The following is a 25,905-nucleotide window of genomic DNA, read 5'->3' as shown; positions in this document are numbered from 1 at the left end:
TTAATATAATTACACATTCTATATATCATATGCATTTTAGAACATATAATAATGTAATATTGCAACAAAAGACAGTCTGGAGTAGAAGTCCTGAAAGTATGCACAGATTTTTAAAAATTTCTTTTCCTAGCCTGATTTTCTGTCTACCTCTATTATGTTGAGGTAAAAAGGCAACACTCACCCAGGCAAGGTCATGAGAGTCCTTTAGGAGAAAATAGTGCCCCACAACCTGAATCACAACCGGTGAACCAGACACAGTCCTCCTTCGCAACCAGACAACTATCCACCGGCTGAAGGGCAGAAAGCACCAGAAAGGTGCAAGGCTCCCGACTCCTCAAACATGAGCACGCCATCTCTGCAACACTCTCGGGCTGACTACATTAGAAACAAGAGAACAACTCCACAAAAAAACTCTCATGCAATTCCCCACATCATTACCGATGGACTAACCAAGTCATTTAAAAGAATTTCCCCATTCATTTGGCTTTGCATAAAATATCCATCCCTTACTGTGCAAGAACAATACAAATGGATAATCAGGGTATTGATTTCGTAATGATTAATGGCTATTGTACAGTATCTCTTTTGCACTCTGCTTTCCTCACACAGCCAAGACTTCAACTAACGTCATGGGGAGTTTCTGGAGTGAAGAATGCTGGACTAGGAAATTGTTTTTGCACTTAAGGGCATCTTGGTCCATTTGTTTTGTTTATAATAAAAGATCACACTTGTACAGTAATTTCAGAATAAACAGAAATTGTGATGCATAATTCTCCATCTCCTTGTCCTCGTTTCTTTAAAAAAATGAGTCACTGTTGTTTAATCCGATAATTATGCAAACACTAAATCTTACACTGGAGGAGAAAATGTTAACACATATTGAAAAACCAAAATGCGTAGAACTATAATCTGTATGATAAAATGCATTACTCTGTTTAAAAGGATTGTTTTACAGAAGCAATTAACAATCAGCAATCATACAGTTCAGACCGGTGTTTTGATGCCATCTGTTGGAGCAAGTCTTCACATTCCCTAGAATGAAGCTATAATTTTCTGTTTATGATTTCATTAGATGCATAGAGTATTACAGCCACAAAAAGAAAGAGGATCTCACTAAACACTTTCATTTTAAAAAGAGCTGCTCTAAACAGTTCAGTTTGTCACAAGTCTTTTCCTAAAGGGACAGAAAGATAATAAATTTGTGATGATTCACAGAACTGAGAAACACATTCTAATGTTTAAAGAAATGTTACAGGAGCTTTATTTCCGATCAACAAATTTATGACAAATTTATTTTTGTAAACATGGCACATTTCATTTCACTGGAAAAAACTGTAGTATAAAGTACTTCAAAAAATGGTAATGGTTGCTACTTTCTAAAAACTGTAGTCATGTTTTTCTAATGGATCAGTGTTATGGTGAGCTGCTCTCAAAAATACATTTTTCAATTGTATTAATTCATTAAATACGTGATTAAATCTTTGGGGGGATTTTTAATACACTAGGGGGAGCTAGATCACTACAAAGAACACAAACAATTAGCTGAAACAAAGTTTAACCCCTAAGAAATATTTTTAAAAGCTTTACAAACCTCTCTAGCTGATAAGTACACATTTCTGTACAACAACACAAACTGAAATTCCCCAAAATACTAAGGAAAATTAAACTGTAAACGCCACAGAAATAAATCAAAAATTTTCTTATTTATTCTTTTTAGTATTATTACTACAGAGATTGCTCCAGTGTATGCAGAAAAAAATAAAACCAACATAAAACAGTTGTTCTTATTCACCTGGTATCATTAGATTCACCTCTAATCCTGTTTGTTACATTATTAATTCCACAGTAGCATAAATAAGGAATGCTGCTGCATGAAACATTTTACTATTACTTTTTCCTTCTGCATTACTGTTCAGTAATTACACAGAACCTTTTGTTAAGAGTGTAAGGAATAAATTCTGATTTTACACATTATATACTTGCAAGTTTTAGTCTTCTAAAAACATCAGTTTGTACAATTTTTCATATTTAAAGACTCTAAATAGTTTATGATACTAGGGAAATCTCTTTCCTCATAAGAAAAAAAAATTAGAGCTGGTAAATCATTACTTTAATTGTTGATTTCTTTCAGGTATTATGGTAAAATTTGCCCACTCAACTGCCGCTTTCAAGATCAGAAACAGACCCGTACACATGCCTGTAAAATTTCCCCAACTGTAAAAATCTTCCAAACAAAAAGCAGATGTCAATGGGATTCCTGGAACATGGAAAATTTACCCACAAAGGGTTAAAGGACCCACAAAAGCAAGAACTCAATTTCTGATGCTGAATGAGCAAAGTGCTCTGGTACATTGCTAATTTGCTATATGTGAAATTAATTAATTTGTTTAAAAATAGGTTTTAAGTAATACCAAGGATTTTATTTATTTATTTATTTTAATTAGAGAACTGGTTTATTTACTCCAAGAAGTCAAATGTCATATAAATCTTGCTTGTGATTTTAGTGATATCCACCATATAAAGCCAAAGTTTAGTTTAGTTCTAAGCATACTCCACTTGTAAGCACATATTTCTATTTCTTAAAAACTAGGACACTGAGAATATGGCACACAATTTTAGCCTCTTTCATTTGGATACTAAATTATCTTTATTTTTTGTTGTCTTTGCTTTACTGTTATAAATGTCCAGACTACAATGCCATCCTTTTTGCAAAAAACAGTTATTTGACCAAAACACTTTAACCTTATACTTTTAAATTAATGAATGCATTTTAGTATGAAAAAGTGATAGCAAAAATAAGGAACAACAATAAAAAAAATATTTTATCAACTTAAAAAAAAAAAAAAACAGAAAAATTTACTACTTATTCTTCTTCTGCATCCCCTACTCTCTATTTGTTGTATTACTAAATTTTTCCCTTCCAGATCTGGGAGAAAGTGTGTTCTGTACATTATGTCTGGAAAACACGATTAGTATTTCCAGATGAAACACCTAGATATTTGTTTTTAATATTATTTAGTATGTTAGAGGGAACAGCGAAAGGGAGGAAAAGTCATCTTTTCGTGTTTCAGTGGACTGATGTCCACTCTGCTTGGCCATCCCAGGAATGCAGCAACAGAACCACCAGTGAAAGAGGAGTCAAGCAGATGCTCTTGATTAGAAGCAATGCTTTACCTTGTTGTTTTCTTTATAAACCAGAATTTAACTCCTACATGAATAATAACATCTTTCTCAAACTGTGACACTTTAAAAGTGATGAAAAGTAGGTTTGAATTAACCAAAATTGCACGGTCCAGAAACAAATCTGACAGGACAGAGAATTATGCGGGGAATATTCAAGAAAGAATACAGCATGGCAAAAAAAATCATCTTAAATTTCTCAGGACACACACTCTTAAATCAACAAGCTAGAAACTTTGACATAAAATTGTGTATTGATAAAGTAGGCAAATATTATCTGACTGGAATCTGATAGATACTCCGTCTCTTAAGCATCCTTTGCCAACAGTAACTCTTGGCTACCAGCAACCTTCTGCCACCTACCCAATTGTCTTCTGATCAAGTTCCTAGTTGACTTTCAGGGTAGCAGAGGGAGGGTGCACAATTTGCACTTCTATTCCACAGAAACAGGGCTTATTTTGAGAAAATAGTGGTGTGTTATCTTAAAATGACCTACTGTATGGGAGTGAACACTTTTGTTTCAGTTCACAGAATTCTGTTCTGAATGCTTTGCTTTCCAGATTTTCCTCTGGATTTCTTGGTTAACCGTGAGATGAACAGGAACAGATGTTCAATGAGAAAGACCATTGCAAAACACCTTCTCAGAGAAGCTGCCTGCTCTTTGCAACCATACTGTTCTGGGACAGATCTTTACAGGCATTTAACGGTGAATTAAAGCACCAAATCATATGGAGCAATGCTCAGTAGTTTTTAAGTTCTTGTAAACAGAAAGATAGTAGATAAAGAAAGACATGGGTAATAAAAATTACTCAAGCATGCTATAAAGGATTAGCTAGAAAAGATAACCTATGCAATAAACAGCATTTCACTGAAATTCAAAGACAGAATAAGAGCATAATTTAAGGCAACCCAGCAGTTGCACCAGCTCCTTTTTCCCCAAACTTTGCTTGAGAAGTAAAGAAATCAGACATGCTCTGTCATTACAATCTGCATACAGAAACATTTAAGCCCATAAAGAAACCTTTTGCCTGTAATAACAAGAGGAAATTAAAAAGGAAAAAAAAAAAGACTGAATATAAAGCTTGAGCTACCTCTAGGCTACACACATAGACCATAACAAACATATATGATGTACAAGTAGCAGGGCACATAACTGCTTCTGCATACCAGAAAAAAGTGCATAAACTACTGCCACAACAGGCATGACCTATATAATATGTTATGAGTAAAGGTACATTATCTTCAAATGCAATGTTTGATAAGCAAAAGCCCAGAGCTTTATTTGAACTATCCTCCAATAGAAATCAAAGGTATTGCACAAGGATGCAGCACTCGCTCCTCCTGTTCCTTTTTCATCCTGGACAGCTCCTAAACACCAGGGCAAGAGTTTTACTTTAGCAAAAGCAGGTTTACAAGCAAACATGCTTATCAGAAGGAGATTCTGACCATTCTTACTAACTGAAGCAAGAGTAACAAGGCAAAAAAGGTTTAACTTTGTTTTGAAAGTAAGAATACAGTGTTTAGAAAATTTCACAAATGTTACACTATCTCACTACAACATGCTACAACAAGCTTCATCAACATGACTAGTCATGTTACCTTTTCCTAAACATATAACAACTCATGACTAATTAACAGTTGGCTTAATTCAACAACCATGATGATAAATGAGTTTTTTCCACTGATCAAAACATGTGGTAGATCAGGTTCAGTTGACGACCAAATATGTCCTACAACCTAAGTTGTAAACACCTACAAAAACTCCAGCTGTGAAGTATGATATAGATGATGGACAAGGCACACTAGTTTCAGTTATAAGCAGAAATCCCAATCCCACTGCAAAAATATTTTAATCTCCAAATATTCACTTCCAACAATTTGTAGTCTCATGACTTCTTTTGCCAGAATTTCAAATTGTGTTATAATGGAGCTGGGAGAAAACAATGAGGTTTTATTTCTTGCATGAACTTAGGGTTGTGTTATAGCATAAAGTACCAAACCCACTACAGAATTCATTGCCAAGTACCAAACCACAGAATCACAGAATGGTTTGGGTTGGAAGGGACCTTAAAGATCACCTAATTCCATCCCTCTGTCATGGGCAGGGAGAACTTCCACTAGACCATGTACTGTCTGGCAGAGTTAGCTCATCGTTATGTGCTTAAGTATACACATTACCAAGTTTATACAAATTTATTTAAGAGAACTCTTCTATTCATAGTATGTGAAAAACTTTAAAAGAATAGAGAGGGCAATTTTTACTTGGAAAACTTTTTAAAAACGGCTATGCAAGTTAGAAGACTAGGTTCTATGAATTTGGATATTAGTGGGAATCCAACACTATGTAGCTTTCAGAAAACATCATCTATCTTTAGTCACCTTACACATCATTTTACACCTACATCAGCCAACGATAAAATAAATTTAATGGTTTCGGTCTAGTCCCTAGCAGACATTTATCAACAAAACCGAACTGCTCCACAATTGCATAGTAACAACCACCTATGTCCAGGAAGGACTTCAAAAAAGAACAATACAGACCAATGCCAGAAGTCAGCTTTTCTAATTTAAACGAGGCTCCTGCAAGTGTATTAAGGACAGCATTTTGCAGCCAAACACAGAAAATTTATTTCATAAACCTAGTTTTAGTAGGCTCAATATCTCTGTCCTATTAGTGCAGAGGTCATCTAAACTATTTTAGAAGACAAATATTTATGGTCTACTGAAAATACAGGAATTTTAATGGCACCTTCCCTAGACAAAAGGGAAACCAAATCCCTTGTTCAGGAACTGTTAAGATTATAACCACACAAATGCTCTCTTAAAAAATACACCCGTTCAAATAATAATGAAAATACCACCAAGGTGAAATTCTAATCAAAGACATGTATATGAGTGACCAGCTCCAGGTAAAGAAAACAACAGGTTGGACCAAACACCATAAGCATCCCTTGCGTGTTCTTAGTTTATTAAGACACAAGTCACATGTGGACTTAAAATATATATATTTCACTTATCAGAAAACAAGCAATAGAGCAATCTCAGTTCAGCATTTAAAGTGATTTTAAATTCTGCTTGTTGACAAGCTGACTCATCACCTGCACTAGGAACAGAAGAGAGCTATTTACCTTCTATTGACAGAAGCAATAATAGATCTAACTTATTTTCTTCTGTCCAGTTTAAAAAGCCAATCTTTCAAAACTTTTTGGTTAACAAGCATTCTCATTTAACATCTAAAACAAAACAGTATGTGAATAAGTGTAAAGCATTTCCCACTCTAACAAGAAATAATGCAGACACGATGCAAAGATCACAAAAAATTTAGGTGTTCAGGCTACAAGGGACAAGCTCTTCTCCTAGTTACACAAAGCATTTGCTTACAATGGCATTTATTTAAAGGAACCAGACTCATGCCTCATCTAAGTAATGGCAGAACTTGGTACCAAAATTATACTTTGCTTTTGGAAGCACAAGAAAGTCTTAATACACTTTTTGGTTAGGCTTGCAGCTTAAACATCATCTAGCTCCCTCTCACAAGGCTTTCAGGAAAAAAACCAAAATGCAGCCCTAATAGGAGTCTCACAATATACACTGCACACATCAGTTAAAAACCTCAACTGAGCCATTTCTCAAGCTTTTAATTTTGATAAGAACATTACTAAATTTAAAATACAATTCTGAAATTTGCCTAATGTTAAGGAAGCTGAATAATGAACTGATGTTGCCCCTTCCTCAACTGCACACGAAATTCATGCTGTAAGAGAGTAAAACTACTCCAGTATATCGACATTTTATTCACTCTTTAAAACATGAATATTTAAACAGAAGACATTTTTCCCCATGCAGAAGCCTAAATAGAAGCTCTTATCTGAAAGAGTAAAAGCTGTTATTTTTTTTTTTTTCAAGAGGTTTCAGACTGTATAGAGATAGTTACATACACAGGCATCTCAAATGAGAGGGCACCATACATACATGTAATTGGTTGCTTTTTCTTTTCCTCGGCAGTCTGTACAAAACGTGAAAATGTGCCTGCTTCTTACTAGCCATTAAAAGGCAGTGGTTGCACCATACTGTGATTTGGGGAGCTGAAGAAAATAGCCAGAACTGACTGATATCTGATAAACAGTAACAGGAGTCAGTTTATTGCACCAATCGTTAAATAATGGTGCTGATTATAAGGCTGCTAACTGCAGATGCTGTAATTGTCTGTCATAAATCTTAGTCATTTGTGACAGGAGCACAATGAAAGAGAGCATCTGCTTGAGGGCAAATGACTTCTGATAAATATCAGCTCTGCTAAAATGTACTTGGATGTGTCTCAATATTTTGGAGAGCCATTCATGTTGCTTCCACAAATGTGAAGTTATTATTGGTTTGTATTGATTTTGCCACCTTGGTTTTTTTTTTTTTCCTTTTTAAAGAGACAGAGTCAGAGTGACTCAAGGTTGAGCTGAATTGAATCTCAGCTTTTTATCTGATCTACCTCATTCCTCTCAAATGCATGTTTGAGTTGAAAAAAAAATAATTGCACTTTTTCAGAAGATTGCTGTGCAGAAACACAGCCTGGAAAATTCAATATGTAGTTCAGCTTTTATTTTTTTTTTCCTCTTAAAGCAATTCCTAACTGAAGGAAAAGAAACATTTTTAAGGGTGTTTTTTAACATAACATTTTAGAAGGATTTAAAGTATTTGAAGTAAGAGTCAATCCGATATTAGGCTTCTAGTATAAAGTATAAACGCTTCAAAGAACATGAATGGCAAAAGACCCCACACTTCATTCCAGAATTCACAGTGTATACCAGGTACTGTAGACACCTCAACCCCAGACTACCACAACCCAAAGCAGGAACATACTCTTTTATGATTGCCTCTCTTGGTTCTGATTAAGCTCTACCCCTTTAAGCTTCTGGGTTTTTCTTATTTCAACTAATTACATCATTTCTCATTACTCCATAATCTCTTAAGCAAAGGAGACAGCAAACATTTTAGGACAATAGGCTATTTATGTACACAATATTGGAGTAAATCTTGATAACTAAAGGACAGCAGAGAAGGTTCTGGTTAGCATCTACAGCACATCCATTGCAAACAGCATCCCCAGGATCTCAAATGAACTCATGCAAGAATTATAAGTTTTACTTATAACATCACAATCTATTATTAATTACTCATTTAATCACTATGGTTTTATGGGAAAAGCTACTAGCAGAGTTCAGTTTTCCATGCCCAAAAGTACCAGAATTGCTTCTTTCCCTTTCTGGCTGCTAGCACCCATGCCTCACCCTGACATGGTGCACAAAAACAAACTGAGGTCACTGCCCAGCTGACTGCGGAAAAACAAAAACAAGTAAAAAAACACCAAAACAAACAGCTCCAGTTCTGACACAGATCTTAAAATCCCAGAACAAGCTGCAATTATCAAACTACAACAAGTCCCCAAGTACAGGAAAAAAAAAAAAGTGCAACTTGGAAAAAAAGAATGGGGAAATGCCTAGGTACATGCCAAAGATTAGAAGAGCTATTAGAAGAGTTATATTTTTTTTCCTCATATTCAACAGTACTGGGTCCTGTGAAAGACAAAACCAATCAATCATTAAATCAGTTAAGCAGTAGCTCTATCCTTTGTATGGCATACTAGAAAGCAAATACAAGCATAACATGAAGTAACCCAGTTGGAACACAGAAGTGATGTAGAAGATTTGGCTGGATCTCTTTCCCATGTACTTCCATATTCATAACATTGTAAGGATTATATTTTCTTCCAAAGCTGTAGAAATCCTGGAGAAAGAAAGAGAAAGAAGTATTTTCTTGAGCCATTATTAGGACTCTGAATGACTCTTAGCCAGAAAGACTTAAATCTTATGCTATTTCCCTCATAGACAGATGATGCTCTGTTGTATAGTTTACACCTGCAGCATGGGTAAACAAAGTGGGAGATTATGATTTACTACTCTTGATTTCCATAGCTAAGACCAAGTGTCTGTGTCCAGATGAAAATACAGATGTAAGACAGTTTAAAGAACAGAATGATAGGCAAATAAACGCACAAGACCTATTAAAGAGGAATTAGTATGCTTTTTGTAAAAGGAAGCAACATTGTAGAAACGTATTGTTCTTTTTCAAAGAAGTCAACAGTTATATGTACAAGTAAGTTCTAAAATTCAAAAAGACTTTTGGCAAAGTCCAATGTGAAAGTCTGTTAAAGAAGCTAAGTTGCCAAGAGATAAGAGGGAAGGTTCTCATCTGTGTAATAAATAAAAGAAACAAAGGTAAAATAGAGAATGAGAAATAAACGAACAATTTTCATTGCAATATGAGGTCAGGTGCAGCTCACAAAGATCTCTGATGAGGCCAACGTTATTTGAAAAATATTCAAAAAAAGATTAGTTGGTGGAAAAAACGATCGCCTAATTCACAGAAGACTGTTATCGTACCAAGTAAACTAGCAATGAAATAGCAAGTGAAATTCATTCTGGATAAGAGTTAAGAAATATTTGTGAGGAAAGATCATTCTCACAACACACTGATTTTTTCATAAAGGGCTAGAAAACAAATTGGGAAATGATATGGTGTTTTTGAGCTAACTGCAGTTTTGCCCTTTCTCTTCCAACAATACATACAATAGAAATAGTAAAGGTACAGAGAAGGCAACAAAGCCTGGGAAAATATGCAATAGAGTCTAGAGGTTAAAAAGCTACAAACTTGAAGGTATATTTTACAGAATATATGATACAATAGCATAAAAATCCACTGAATGTTATGCATAAAAAACAAACATTACTGCCTCAGACTGGTGATGCAAACTGCTGAAGGCTGGGGAAGTAGTCTGAAGAGTGCTATGGAATGAGTGTCTTGTTCTTGCATCCTCTCTTGGGCATCCACTGCTGGTCACTGTCAGAAGTAAGATACTGAGCCATCAAAGGGACTTTGGTTCTTAATGAAATGGGTTTTTACTTTTAACGACTTTTTTACTTAATGAAATGGCCAAAAGGAATCCCTCCTTCACATTAAGTTTGCATGTGAACACAAAAAGGAAATGTTAAAATTTTAACAAGATAAATGGTTTAATTAATGGCTTACTACATTTTGTTCATAAGTTACATTTCCATTCCCTAATTCATGTTCAGTCTCCCAAGATACATTAGACACCAATGTACTTTAGCAAAATATACAGATGGGAAAAACTGTCCTGCTTTTTTCCTCTCTGCTCTGAAACTCCTTCACTGAGCTGCTATATTTCCGTCACTGTTCTGACCTCCTGCTATACACAGCTTTAGCTTCTGGCTCCCAGTTCCCACCAGAAGTAATTTGTAAATGGAGGCTAAAATGAATGCTGGATAGGCAACTGGAAAGTGCATTCATTTAAGCCCAATAAGGAAACATGATCTAGCCTTTCAGTCTAAAACAAAACAAACAAACAAACACACATAGAAAAACAAACACCCAACTGGTTTTCAAATTTGAATGTACAGGGATTACACCACATTCAATGTCTACTTGTAAACACTTTAAAAGTCACATGTTGTGCCTTTTATAAGCACAACATTTATTAGACTTGTTGAAAGACTAAATAAACTTGTCATTGCTCTTGGTTCAAAATCTCTTCCAACCTGCTAGAAAGTTGTCAAAATTATGAGCTTTTTTTTTTTTTAAACAAAAAACCACCACCACAAAAAAAAAAATAAGCCGGCTTTCTTTGTCATTTTCTGGATAGAAAAAAAAAAGATAAAGAATATAGCAAATCTACTTTAAAATACAGTAATGATAGTACTACATTAGGTCCTTTAGCAGTCACTTTACCTCTGCAATCAAGAAAGCTGCTCAGGGAGCAGCCCCGCAAAGCCCTGTAGAGAGGATGGCCACACTCCCTCGATGCTATCAGCTACGCAGGCACAAGGCCCTTTCCCAGGCCTTCTGAAGTACAGCACATCCATCAGCAACGTAACTGGTGTTTATTCAGACTGAAACCCAGCCTTGCCAGCAGAACTTTGCAGCACAGGTCTTGTCCAAATCATCTTGAGAAAACCATTACAAATGTACAGGACTAGAATAAATCACACTGACAAGTTAGTCTTGTGGCAAAAGCACTAATTTAAAGTATTAGCTTACTTCAGTTAAACAAAAATACAACCTCTAACCTCTTAATCAGTTCCACTGAAAATCTTCCATTATTTTTGAGAAGGGAAATCAACATTTGGGTTTTACGTAGTTTCCAAAAACTGCTTTGCAAGTTTCCACAAAGCCCATAAGGAAAACACATGAATGACTTCTGTCACTGTTGAACTAGAAGCTTTTTTTTTTTTCCTCCTGAATATTTCATTATTAGTTTAGTTCAAGTCTGCAGTAGGACTTCCAGAGGTTTTACCTATGGTACATGACTTGAGCTGCTGGATGTACACCACAGCATTTTGAGGCAGGCCTACACGTAACGGGACATACTGCAGTTTCTTTAAAAGAAAAGACAACAATGCTTTGCTTTAAGTTGAGAAGTATTTGGAGTAGGGAGGAAATATTTGTTGTTACTTTAGGAGCAGTCCAGAGGAAGTTTTTATTTACATGAACAGAAACTCATTTGTCTTCATGAAGAATGTACAACATTACCTCAAGTAACTTTTACCAGATGATGACATCAAATTAACACAATTTTTAAAAACAACCTGCATACAAACATGCTAAAGGCATAACATGGCTTAATTTCTTTCCTTTTTTTTTTTGTATAAAAAATTCTTAAGCTCGAATTACAACCCATCTTCTTAAATGCATCTATTTTCTTACCATCTCAAAACTAAGATGTTGAAGCTCCTTTAGGATGAGCTTTAAATGACAACTGTGCAACAGCCACTTCAAGGCAGACGCATCACTGCCAGAGGAATGCCAGTGGATCAGCAGGGTGTGCTGTACGTATCCACGAGGCTGTGTGGGCATTCATGCCTTGAGAGCAGGAAGCCTATCCTAGGGGTACTCAACGGGTTAAAAACACTGCAATATGCATTAAGCACGTTTCAAGTCAGCAGGGTGCCAGTCTAAGATGTCCTCAAAGCCTAATTTGATAGATATTATGCCATATGCTGCTGCAAGTAGTTAGTAATAAAGAAAGTAAAAATTTTATGGATGAGCAAAATAGGAGCTCTTATGGATGGAGTGTTTTTAAATCAGGTGTATAATTTACCTACCGTCAGACCACATGTAGAGTGCATTACTCAATTGAACTTACAGGCAGATAGGAAGGCAGTTTCTTTTAATAAGCACTTCTTCAACTTATTGGCTCTACAATTACTTGCACCAATTACCAGCAGCTGCTGCCTGTTTGGTGTTTTATCTTAGACAAGGAGTTACATTAGTTTCTAATCAACAAACCATTCAAGGACTCTTTAAAAATATTTAAGCTTAATTTCCCTATTTATTTGAAATTAACTGAAATACTGAATATTTTCATTGTAGTACTTCACTTTTTCTTAGGTTCTACTCCAAACATAGATTTATTGGTGTAATATTAATCTCTACAAATTCTATATATCCAAGAATACACATCATAAAGTAGACATATAAATGCCTTCAGTACATGCACCATCAGTATTGACCTTATTAACCACATGAGAATCAACTCTATATTCACAGTCATATTGCTTTTATAAAACATCAAGCTTGCCATACAAAGTATTATGCTCCAAGACCTTTACATCTTGTTCAAGTCTTTCAACCTCATTATTTACCTGTGTGACTCACACAATAGGGCACTGGCTAATGTACTGAGATAACAATTACCAAAGAAAGCATTTTAAATTTTTTCTTTTTTTTTTTAAGAAAACTGAAATACTCTATTATGGGAAAGGTGGACTTTTTTTTTTTTTTTTTTTAAATCTCTAGATTTTCAAAGTTTTACTTCTAGCACTTTCTAAACAACAAACATTTTCCTGTAACATGAAAACTGGTATTTCCCCTGTAGGTTTTCCAAATATCTCAATAGCAGAAAAAAGGATTCAAGAAATCATTCATACATGTAAGGAACATAAAAAACTAAAACGTACCATAACAACAGATGTACTATTCATAAATAAAAGTAACAATTAATAAAAAAGCAGCACATCTGCTAAACTATTCCAACCAAGGCCTTGACTAAATTTCCGAGCTGCCATCTCTTCAGCTACACTAGAGGACTCTACCAGTGCATACGGCAACAAACTCTGCAAATTTTTCCTGGTGCTCGTATACCTACTCCTGCCCATGCTCCCTTCTCCCTAAAAATAAATAAATAAATAAAATAAAAAATACTAGGGACAGGTAAACTTAGGAAGAGTTTGAGCAATTTAAGAGGCTGCAGGACACAGCCCTTATTCAGGAACAACAGAGGCTGTTGTTCTGGAAACAGCTTTCAGCATGGCAAATTCTTGGGAGAAGTCTGCTTTTCTAGGGAGAGTACTGTTTGCTACAAAAAGAGAGTCAGATAAAGTTGTCTTGCGCATTTAAGTTCTTATACCAATCATCACACCTTCAGAGTTCCTCTTCTTGTGTATGGGGACATCATACATGCAGAAGCATGGCAGGAAGCTTAAAATTGGCATATATGCCGTTGGAATAGGCATCGGTGTTCAACATTCACTTTATAGTGTATGTCAATCAACACAGGAGAGTTAGCCAAAAATATTTCTCTATAAAAAGAGAACTGTTGTGGAAATTTTAGAGCATAATTTTCAGACCCAAGACAGTCAAGTAACATGACAATGTAATTTAACAGATAATTGCTTGTGTACAGTCTGGACTGTGTTAGTTGGTTAAACCCCCTATACAGAAACCTTGCGATGCTAGCCACCTTCAGTATATATCATGATTCCAGTTCTAAAACACAGGGAAGAGAAGGTGCTAAATCAGTGATGCCTCTCAAATTCATTGGCACAAAGTGATACAAGCCCAAATTTGGTAAAAATATTCCAGTCTGTTGTCCACAGGCTGTTTATTACAGACATACATTGCAGTTGCTTGAGGGTACAAAGAAAAAACTATTATTCCTAGTTTTCTGAAATTGTGTTATAATATGGAAATCCCACAGCTTCTATACAATAATTAAATCCAACTAGGGCAACCAAATTGTTTCATATTATCTGTTAAAAGAAAATAAAAATCAAGACTGCTAAAAAAAACATCACAGAAAATTACTTAAGAGGCCTCAGGGTCAAAGTCTCGCATAATAAAGGAGTCCTCTGTTAGTAAGGATCAGGAAATTACAAATGATTTCAGAACCCAGTGCCAGAGGTGCCACCTAGTATCCCACAGGAACATGAACTTCCAACAGAAAGCACAGAATAATTTAGGTTCCCAGAAACCTTTGGAAGTCATCCGATCCAACCCTTATGCTCCCCAAAGCAAGGCTAACTTGAGTTAGCCTTGAATCAAATCATGCTACAACAGCAAATCAGAAAATTAATCTACAAATGAATAAAGTTATTCAGAAACTTTGTAGTGAGAATCATTTGAAAAACAAGTTACAGATGAACTGCCCCTTACATGTCTCAGAAGTTATTACTTGTATATCCTTCTTCTTTTTCCTCCGAAAATGTACTAAATATAATTTGCATGGGAGGGCATAGTTTTCTAGGATTTTACTAAAGGTGAATAAACAATCAGGCCTTGCTCAACAACAATGGGGGGAGGAGGGGGAAATTGCCATTTTCCTCAGAAGAGGCCTCCTGGCCTCTACCTTCCACAGATTTACAATTTAGTTTCTTTATCACATTACCAGTGTGTTAAAGCTGCCCAAGCCCATTGAATAATCTTTTGCTATTAAAGTTTAGAAATAAATTCATATTTTTATTGCAACTTCCTTTAACTCATACAGTTAACTTACAAATTGTTCTTGACTACATTTCCGAACTGCCATCTCTGCAGCTACACTAGAGGACTCTACCACTGCATATGGCAACAAACTCTGCATTTTCCCTCTTCTTTGAATATGATCTTTATGACAGCTGGGAAAATCTAACCCTCTCAGGACTCAATCAGATATTCATATCAATTTGTTTAATTAACACCATGCTTAATATCTCTCAATTATGACTGCAAACACTTTCTTAAAACAAATCAAACTCAGTAACTTATAAAAACAACAACAGCAGCAAAAAAAATATAATCTGACATCATTTAAAAATCACAAACAAATCTTCAAGAAAATTAATTCAAAGCTTCTTTAGCATTTTGAGCAGGGGAAAAAAAAGCAGAAAATCCATAACACCAGAGTGCTTGAGTTACCTGCTTATATCCCTTCAAGGTATGAGTAGTACAGCAGCTTATCATATGCTCCTAATTTTCCTAAGTCTAAATTTCATTTTTTTTTATTTTATTAAAGTACAAGGGACTGCATGGTATTCTTGGACAAATACACACAGTATTTCTTGACAGAAAGGTGGTCCAATATACATATCCTATACATAATATATATGTTAGTAAATATATTATATATAGTGACCTTAGTTTTATTAGGGTCTCACAATTCAAAATTCCACCTGGTCTTCTGATAATATCCCGAAGAATGGCATTATTTAAGCACATATTCACTACTATCCTGTAGAATAATCCTGGTGTCGTTTGACATTGTATAACTGGTGATTTCCCTAGCTGATACATTAATGCACCCAGCAAACTGTAGGATGATCTTTCTCTGGACTAAAACTATAATAGGTAAATGTTATACACAATTCTCTACGTACATCTAATCATCATTGTAGTGTACACTTACCACATCATGAATTTTAGACATGTCTAATTACAAACATTATTGTTAGTTTAGAAATTTGCTTGTAGAGTGTGTAGATTATGCAAACAAAAGGAATATAAAAATATGTCATCACTAATCTGTCATAGCTCGATAGCAGTACTTGGAAAATGGCATGCTTCCTATTGAATCAAAAAAGTTTTTATGCGATTATGTACAGTACAAATACTTAAAGGCATAAAATTAACTATTTTGGGATAGGACTTTCTACAGAAAATGTTGAGCTGAAAGGGACTTGTAGCTAAAGCAACACTATTAATGCCCAGTACAAATACCAGTTTGACAATAAAAGCATTAGACCTTGCTTTTGAGCATGCACAGCTGTGCATTTCACTAATCGAGGACCTCTTCATTTTGCAGACTCTGCCTGCCATACTCTCAGTGACCTCTGAAAGGGTCAATAGTGGGAACAACTGAAAGAGTAGCAATAGGAACTATTTCCTAGCTTCTTTAAAGTCATCCCCCCCCCCCCCCCCGTGGAATATCAAAGGCATAGTGACACTGTCAAAATTATAATTATCTCAATCAAGAAAGAAAATTCTAGATGACTGAAGAACAAACCAGCAGCTACAGTGGACTTAAATAACCTCCCTCTTGGCAATTTAACATATCTTTACTGCTCATCTGAGAATTTTGAGATCTTCTAAGACAGGTAGCATCCAGATCAGCTTCTTAGTCATAAGCCTTATGACTTTGGTTCCCTAGAGAACCAGAGCTCCTCAGGCAGCAGAACTCATAAACTAATAAAATTACCCACAATACCAAAACAAACTTTACTATAAAACAAAAAACAGTTCTGCTTAGCATGATGGATACTAGTGCTGAGACTACACAAGAAATAAACGCCCCAAAAAATTGCAGTTTCAGAATTCTCTCAGATTTCTCAAGACTTAGGACCTGTAAGATCAAGTCTAATGAATCTCACTAAATATCCACACTCCAAAAGAAAAGGATGGAAAGGGAGTACTGAGCAGAGAAAAACTATTTTTTGTCCCTTTCCTGCAAGCTCATTGAAAAGTACACATTTTTTGTTCCTCAATAAAAGAAAAAAAAAAGCAAGAACAAAAACGTACATTAGTTAAAAAAGATGTTTATGCTATCCCTCTCCTCCCAAAACAGCAGAAGTGGAACAGTCATTTCTTATATGACAAGAAGTTTTCTTTTGTTTCAGAACAGCAGATCTATATTTGCAGTTCAGGCAGGCATACCTCGGATGGATACCTAGGATGGCTACCTAGGATGGCTTTGATTAGTAAAGGTGAGCACCATGGGGTTCGCTGCTGGACAATCATGAGAAATGGTTACTCTCCAGTTATGGCACCTACACAGCCAATATTTAACTGCAGCTAAGCATTATATTGTAGAGCATGAGAAGGAAACGAAATTACTATTTTAAGTTCCTATGAAATAGATTCTGGTTCGACAAAAATAGCTAAAATTTACAGGCTTGGGCATTTGGTTAAATCTGAGGTGATGCTTTTTACTTTTTTATTTTTAAATAACAAACTTATTTTTAAACACACACCTGTGATTCTTCTCATTGCCTGATATAGTAATATCTATTATAGACATGTTTGATAAGGTTAGCTTATCTAAGACAGATTTTACCCTTTAAAATGAGAGCTCTTTAATATGATGGAAAATTTTCTTTTAAAAAGTGGAATTAATGTGCACTGCATATAATGTGTTGTAAAACAGGCAGCGCATCATTATCACCTCCTACTCAGAGCCATTTTAACTATAATCTCAGTATTTGGGTAGCTCAGCTAATTAACAACCTACTATTACTGTAAAGATGAGATTGTCATGTTATTTCAAGTGGTTTTTTAACAGTCTTTGAACACTAACTACTAAATTTGTTAACAGTTTGCACTATTTTAAGAAGAAAAATTATATAATTTTTCAAGAGTCTAGAAACTGAAAAGACATGTAATTTGATTAAAAACTACATTTACATTCAAAGGCTTTTTCCCCCCCTTTTTTTTAACTAAACTCATTGGCCCATCTCTATGGACTGCTTATGTTGATTGATTCAGAAGTTAGAATAGGAGCACATCTGATGTTTCCTCTCCTTACCATCTCAAGTTGTGGCCCCACTTCAACTAAAGCTGAAAGCAGAAAAGCCATAGCAGAAAACAAATATTTATCAGTGCACATGTACATTGAACCACAAATCCAGGGACAGTCAAACAACAAGGTTCTAAGTCCTTATTTGAGCGGTCATAAAGTAACAAGTACAAGGAAGCACAAGTCAAGTCAGCTACAACTAAAACTTTTTTCATAACCATGTTGTCAAACGGTGCCATAATTTTTTCACAGCTCAAGGATTCCAGCGTTTTCAGATAGAGAAACAGGTATGGTCTCACTCACAAGCTGTTCAAAACCAGTCACTGGATTTTAACTTCTTGGTATTCAGACAGTAAACTTGGTTTCATACGTCTACATTGTCTTATGATCAGCACATACTACGTAGCCTCTGAATCTTGTGAAATCCTTACTTCCAACACGAGTTTAGCAACGGTACGTACCTACTTATCTTTTCTAGTTGTGGTCATAGGTGGTTTACCAACACAAATCGTCACTAAATACAGAACTCAACCTAACTGGGGAAGGTGCAAGGTAAGTGTTCACCATTATTTGGTTCTAGTCCCCCCAGATATTACTTTGAATATAGGTGTAAAAGTCAATAGAGGTAGAAATTCCTGGTTCTTCATTAGAAAAAAAAAAATCTTACAGCTCAGACATTTGAGCAGACGTGGAAACCCTGAAACATCAAATGTGTTTTCTCTACTGAAGTATACTCAGACCACGTTTTCCCTCTAGCAAAATATAAAATCCAACCATCGTTACTAGCTTCATAATATCTAAAGAAATTAAGTCCCACTTTCAACCTGCAAAATCCCTTGAATTAAATACTTGAATTACCAGCACATATATTCTGTTTTATCAGGTTTATCAAAGAGAAAAGGAAGCATTTAAAAGTATGAAAAGTACGTTCCCTTGTATGTGTGCCTTAAAAAGAAATATACAGAATTGGTTTAAAACATCTTGCCAATTGTGCCTTCCTTTACCCTGTTTAAAGCACATCTAAGTAGTCTGAAGTAGAAATAAGACCCACAAGTTAAAGAAAACTGATAACTAAGTATGCAAGGTAAAAACCTTTGCTCATGAAGAACAAATCATGTTCTAGTTAACTTACTTTTAACGTTAAGCTAGGATTTTCCCCCAATAAGGTGCAACAAAAGCTGTCACAAACTGATAACATTAACAAACACTGATTTAGGCTAAGAAGTTTGTTATTTAACCTTCACAAACATTCACATAGGGTATCCAATGAAAAGTAAATTACTCATTAAGAAAGAGATTTGCAAGGTAGGTACCAAACAGGTCAAGAATGGAAAGCAGTTCATCAGACAACCTAGAATTCTGATGCTATTTGTAAGAACAGATAAAAGAATTACATATATTTTTGAGGACCAAAAGTTACGAAGACAGGTGTTTTACAATCGGAGCTTTGAAAAATCATAGAATAGAAATGAAAAAAATTGAATAGAAAATGAAACCACATTGTCTGCTAAATTAGAGACATACAAAAACTGCACAATTCAAACTGATATTAGACATGGTGCTTGGGAACACGTTTTAGTGGGTGATATTGGTGGTAGGGGGATGGTTGGACCAGATGATCTTGGAGGTCTTTTCCAACCTTAATGATTCTATGACTTATAAAATAAACAAAATAACTTAAGTCCAATAGAAAAACTCACAAATTTCTTGAGAGTCATTCTATTAAATAATTTCTATCTCCTTCATAAGATCTGCTTAGTGGACCTACCATAGATATTCTGTGCAACTACATATGCAGCATTTGGTCAGCAATCCTTGCTTTAAAATATTTATATCAGATTTTCTTAGGAGTAAGGCTAGAAAAGGAGCTTGGAAGAAAGCAAGTTGACACAAAACTTCACTTGAGTTGCGTTCTATATGTATATTGGGGCCAACTGGATATAAAATAATGGACCAATAGGAGTGAATTCTTAAATGCTACAGCCAATGCTTTTTCTGGCAGCATGACAGTGTATCTGATAAAAGTCCATATACATGATCAACTTATTGATAAAATGTAAAAGAACTGACAATACTGAGAACTCTGTTCTAAATTAAAATCAAAAAGCAGTTTAATTTGGAGCTAAGCATGAAAGACCTATTCATTTATCATTTTATTTCATGAAAGGGGATAGAAGTGAAAAGCCTAATTAACTTCTCTTAAATAAAAGAGTACACTAGTATTTATTTACTGCACAGACTGCTTCATATTGCAGGATAATTGTGTGATTATTATCTCCAGTCAAGGGAAAAAATGCATTTATTCGTTACTACTGCATCAGAGCATTATTCTGTACCATTCAGCACTAGCAGATTTTCATCCAACCTGCAATGCATTCAGACAGTTGTTTGTTTTATAAAATCATACTTTAAATATCATGCATTGATATCTCAAGCCACTACCTACAGTTTGTACAATTACTTACTCCTGTTTGACTACAGCAGCTTCCTGAAAGGCCACATGTAGGCACTTGAGGATGTAATTCTACAGCTAACTGCTGGGGACTTCAGTTACAAGCCAGACTACAGAAGTCACAGCCATCACATTTAGGGGCTCGTTTTTTTCCTTCACCATCAGTCTTTCAGTATCTATGCTGATTAACCAGAGCTTGTATCTTATTTTCCCTGTTGTCTCTGTTTTTGAAATATCATGAAATCTAGATTTCTCAGGCCCATTATGTTTCCAGAACTGTTTCAATGTTGACTCTGAAGTATCAGAGGATGTCAACATTTTTCGTGGTTAGAACTGTGCAGAATTCCAGAATATAACAAAACCAGCCGCAGTTCACTTCTATCTACCTCCTTATTCTGTACCTATGAACAGTGACTTTGTGAACATAACAGCATGTGTTCTTAAGACAAAATAAATTGCAAAAAGCACAACAGAAAGCTCTCTAAAGACTTCGTTGCTGGAGTCATTATCCATAACATCCCACCGCCAAATCTGCAGAACAGAATAGCACCATGTTCCTTGCCTCCCCCCTTCCCACTCCAAGCTACAGATATTGATTAAAAAATTGACACCAATAACACTAAGCTTAAAATATTCAAAGAGAGAGAGATGGTTAAGACCCTGAGTTTAAAACGCATCCTAAACTCCTAATGAGAACAAATAAAATGGAAAAAGTCATTAGGAAGCAGGCAAATAAAAGGAAATAGGAGGTATTCTGCTTTTCCACATCAGAATTACGCGTACCCAAATTCATCCAGGACCAGATCCTGCAGAGACTGGGAGTTCTGGTCTCATTAGGTCATACGCGAGTAAGTTTAATTAGTAATAAAACTTGCTACAATAAAAGTGAATACTGCTCATCTGTAGAATCCAAAGAACTGGGCCTTTTTAGCTGAAAGTTTAACTATTTAAGTTCACTTATTCTAAGCAAAAAGTTTTCACATGAGGAATTTCTTTTAATTTACAATATCGTAAACCACACAATAGTAAATATCACTTTGTATGAAACAAATGAACATGTGAACTAATACTGTTATAACAGAGTTCTGAAACTGCATTCACTCAGCATCCCTTTAACTATAGACATAGCAAGTGTAATACGCAATTGTTCACGACTTCAGAAGCCAGAAAGTTATTTTACATTTTGCCCATTTTTAATAAATCTGTTTTTTTTTTGTCAGCCCAAAGCTATTAGGCTATCAGATCCTGAAACATTCTGAATATTTTCTAACTTTACCCAGAAGACATGATTAAACATATTACTGTGTACCATTACTTAAAGTCCTGAAAGTAACACATTTGTGCTACAAACTGCTGTTATATGAACCATATTTCTACTACAACCACTTTTTAATAAGAGCCCCTATCTTCTTTTAGTGTGAATGTTACTTTACAGAGCAAAATGTGTATAATTATAAACATAAAAAAAAAGAAGAAGAAAAAATGCATCAGGTACATTACCCAAACAATACCATTGGAGGCGTAGCTACCAGGAAAGCAGCACTTCCTATCACCTGCTGACCAAGGCAGGGCTTTCCTCCACACTGCTGCTCCCCAGGCACACTGGCCCTCACCCCACGGGCGCTGTTGGGATCAGGCAGCACAAGCAGTCCCTGCTCCAGCTCCTGAGGCTGGCTTGGTGACACCACACATCTTGTTCGCCACCCCCCTTCACAGAACAAGCCTTGCTCAGTTTAGCCAAAACCTTCCCAGTTGAGGTGTGCTAATCACTGCTGGATGAAGAGCACTCAGCTGATACCTGGCTCTCAGATGCAGTTCACCTGTGCAACCAGGTGCTACAGTCAGGCATGGTTTTTCTCCCTTCCATGTTACAGCTGTAAACCCTTCACTTATATGTTCATTAAAAAAAAAAAGCAGGAAAGTTTTCCTTCAAAAACACACAAAAATACAAATGAATTGTTAATGTGACTATACTGCGTGTAGTTATATCAAGGACAACTTTAACTCTGTCTATGCTGTCATTAGAGTTCAGATTCCCCAGTAGGACTTGAAAAATTATTAAAATACAAACCAGCATATAAAGAAAAGCTGTAATCATTCTTAGTAAGAATTTGGTCTGTCGTAGAATCAGTTAGATTGAGAAACACCTGCAAGATCATCAAGTCTGACCCATCCCTGAATCCCATGACTAAATCATGTCCCTTAGTGCTATGTCCACATCTCCAACCTCCAGGGATGGGGACTTCCCTGGGCAGCCCGCTCCAATGCATGGGCAACCCCTTCCATGAAGCAATTCTTCCTAACACTCAGTTTAAGCCTTCCTGGCACAACTTGAGACCATTGCCTCGCATCCTATCACTTGTCACCTGAGATAAGAGACCAACACCCTCCTCACCGCAGCCTCCTTCCAGGTAGTTGTAGAGAGTCATGAGGTCTCCCCTCATCCTCCTTTTCTCAAGGCTAAAAAGCACCAGTTCCCTCAATCACGCCTCATGACTCTTGTTTTCTAGTCCTTTCTGCAGCTTTGCTGTTCCCTGCAACACGCTCGAGCAACTCAACATCCTTCTTGTAGCAAGGGGTCCAGAACTGAACGCCCAGCACAGCGGCATCCAAAAGGACAATCACTTGCCTAGTTGTCATCATATTTCAATGACATATTAAGCATCCTTTAGGAAATCTGTAAATCAAGGTGGGTAAATTCATATTCTGTGCTACATATAAGTGGAAAGCCAACACATATAGAAAATAACTCATTGAAAAACTGAACAAATTGCTTTCACCTGTGTCACTCTCCCACCTCTACCCCTCAAAACGTTATGCAGAAAAATGTTTCTGACATAAACCTAAAAACACATTTATTCTCTCTACCAAAAATAAGGCAATTTTGGAGAGGTTTGTTGCGCTCAGAAATTATTCTTAAAGCTCATTTAAAGCTGCATTTTTAAAGCAACTCCTAATTACCCTGTGCTTACTGGATTATTAAATGAGGGCTACAAGATTAACAGTTAACTTTAAATTATTGATACCTCCTCTATTAATATAATATCATTTAATCTAGGTGTTTTCCTTGATTTAATCAATTAATCCAGAACACCAAAGGCAGATATCCTCTATATTAAAATATATACAACTTTCATCTCTCCACTTAGAGGGCAGCTCATTTTGAGAAGTCTCACTGAAAGCATTGTATAGTACATCACCTCAGGAATTAGTATTGAGACATAATGTAGCTTTCCCACTTTCAGGCAGATGAAACCTTGCACAACATACCATACTCAAAACTCTGTTATTAAGTAGCTACCTACATTCAGGTTCCTTCTTCTACAATAATAATAGATTCTGAAGGCCACTGCTTGTCCACACCAGTAGAATCAACTTACTTTTTCACCCACTTCAAAAAGAAATAGCAAAATAATTAAACTGTGTTTATACATATAGCAGTTTTTAAAATAATGTTACAAATGTAGATGCCAGACAGTAAAGAAGAATGAAGGCTTTTAACATTTTAGATATCTTCCAGACAACACTGTTGTTTTGCCATAATGTATTCAGGTCCATTTGAGCCTCACACAGGTAACCAATATATACTAAACAGTTTTAACAAAATCAATACCTGTGTATTATGAGGAGATTAAAACAGAGTGAAGTACACCACCACCCCCAAAATATTTTTAACTTTACATAAGCTGTGATAAACGTATAGTTTTAATTTTACATTTGCCAACAGTGACACCTGCTGGAAAGCAGTGTGCTCATATTTTCTGTATTTTCGTGCTATAATATGACAGCTTACTTTATGGTGTGATGCAATCCAAGTTGCACACTCAGTAGAGATCATAAAGTTAAATCTTTGTATCAAAGGTTGGATTATTCTGAGGAGCAGGGGCATACAATCCCTCCCCCCACACTTTTTTTTTTTTTTTAAAAAAAAGAAATGTTTGGTGCTTCAAATGAAAGCAAAACCAAATAATCTTATGTAAAAATATTAGAGTATTAGATCAGTAGGCCTTGAGAATTGCAGTGAAACTGGGACTGCAAAGATCTCTTGGCTCTTACTTATATTCCAAGTCACTCAAAATCTCATTCTAAAATATTGGACATGAGACCGATGTAAAGTTCCACAACTACACATTGCTATTTTGCTCAACCACATGCCTGTAAAAAGCCATTTTATCAAGAGCGTGCTTTGACTTCTAATAGTTGGAGACAATTGTGTAAACATTGCTGCATTCTTTAAATGACGTTCTTTATATTACGCATTTTTGCACTAGTATTCGTCCACTGAAGTAGTTATGGTGTGCTATCTTCTTTCATACTGTTTTTAAGACAGAGTTCCATGCTATGTATGGATCTTATGCAAATGCTCTTTGATTTCAAATGAGACTTTGCATACTAAGGAGTCTATTTTCCCATCAATGCGGAAGAGATTTACGCACATAAGTCCCATTACCATTAATGGGACTCACCCACATAAATCCCCTGCACATTGATAGACCCTTAGGATTTACATTGAAATGGGTCCTTTAGAGCCATTACAATGTCAACCTTTTGCCAGGATTTTGCGTATTAACAATACTAAGCAATACGTGGCAATCTTAATGGGCAAAATCCTGGCAAAAGGCACAACACAGAATGATATGAACAGAGCAAAAAATTATCTATTTAAATATGATCTCTAATTACTCATTATCTGTCCACATTCCTATTGTTTTCCAGCATTATTTTCCCTATTAAAAATTCTACCCTCCATTTTACATGACTATCCTCTTTCCTTAAGAAGCATTACTCAAAAATCTGTTCCAAAGCATCTTCAAAAAAATTTAGTTTTCATTTTCCAGCTGAACAACTTTCCTCCTATTAAATTCCCTTTTAGCTGGTTACAATCTCATAACTTATAAAAAAAAAAAGTTTTTAAATTGATAAGCCTACATTATAAATGCAGTAGTATAAAACTAATAGTATAATTGCAGCAAGTAGGGAAACTAAGTTGATTATGAGAAAAGTAGGAGCAGAAAAGTAGAATATCCATCTGTAAGCAGTGAAACATAACTTCAGAAACTTGCCACTTCTGTACAATTACTCTGTTTCCCATGACGACAGGCAAGAAAGGCAAGGTCACCTAAAATTCCACATTAAAAAAAAAAAAGCAACAGTTATCAAATATGTTAGCAGAAATGCTTGCAATAGATATAGCTTCTATACATAGAAAGACAGTTCAGCTCCTAGCTGCTAATTTGGCACCTAGCTTTCCATACTTTCACAAGTGCTTTAGCGCTTAAACAAAAACTTGAAACTAAAATATTTCTTCAGAATTTGGTCTACCAGTAACTTAAGTGCTTGGCAACCTAGCCTGGACAGGACTCGCTTGGCCCTTTGCCACTGTGACATGACCAAGAAGCAGCATACTTGATGAACAAGCATAAATACCCCACTTAAAAAA

The 25,905-nt window shown here is 35.6% G+C and overlaps 1 protein-coding gene across 29 annotated transcripts in view; it reads right to left on the bottom strand.

Annotated features, from left to right (window-relative positions):
* The window catches only part of LOC308199856 (uncharacterized protein), a 288,903-nt gene that overhangs the window by 219,041 nt on the left and 43,957 nt on the right, over positions 1–25,905 (bottom strand). For 3 of the 29 annotated variants that reach the window (XR_013955035.1, XM_080604624.1, XM_080604630.1), the window contains exon 1: positions 21,966–22,241. The exons of 20 other annotated variants lie outside the window; for them this stretch is intronic. Coding sequence is in view for 3 of the 9 variants with exons in the window: in XM_080604624.1 (XP_080460750.1) it covers positions 21,966–21,979 (14 nt within the window). In the remaining 6 variants the exon portion in view is untranslated. Of the gene's footprint in view, positions 1–181; positions 384–21,965; positions 22,242–25,905 lie in introns of those variants that run through there. 6 more of the 29 variants (XR_013955036.1, XM_080604625.1, XR_013955037.1 and 3 more) reach the window with 5 other exon arrangements.

The sequence above is a fragment of the Anser brachyrhynchus genome, assembly GCF_964034855.1.
Source record: "Anser brachyrhynchus genome assembly, chromosome: 9".
Taxonomy (NCBI): Eukaryota; Metazoa; Chordata; class Aves; order Anseriformes; family Anatidae; genus Anser; species Anser brachyrhynchus.
This window is presented reverse-complemented; position numbering and strand designations above follow the sequence as displayed.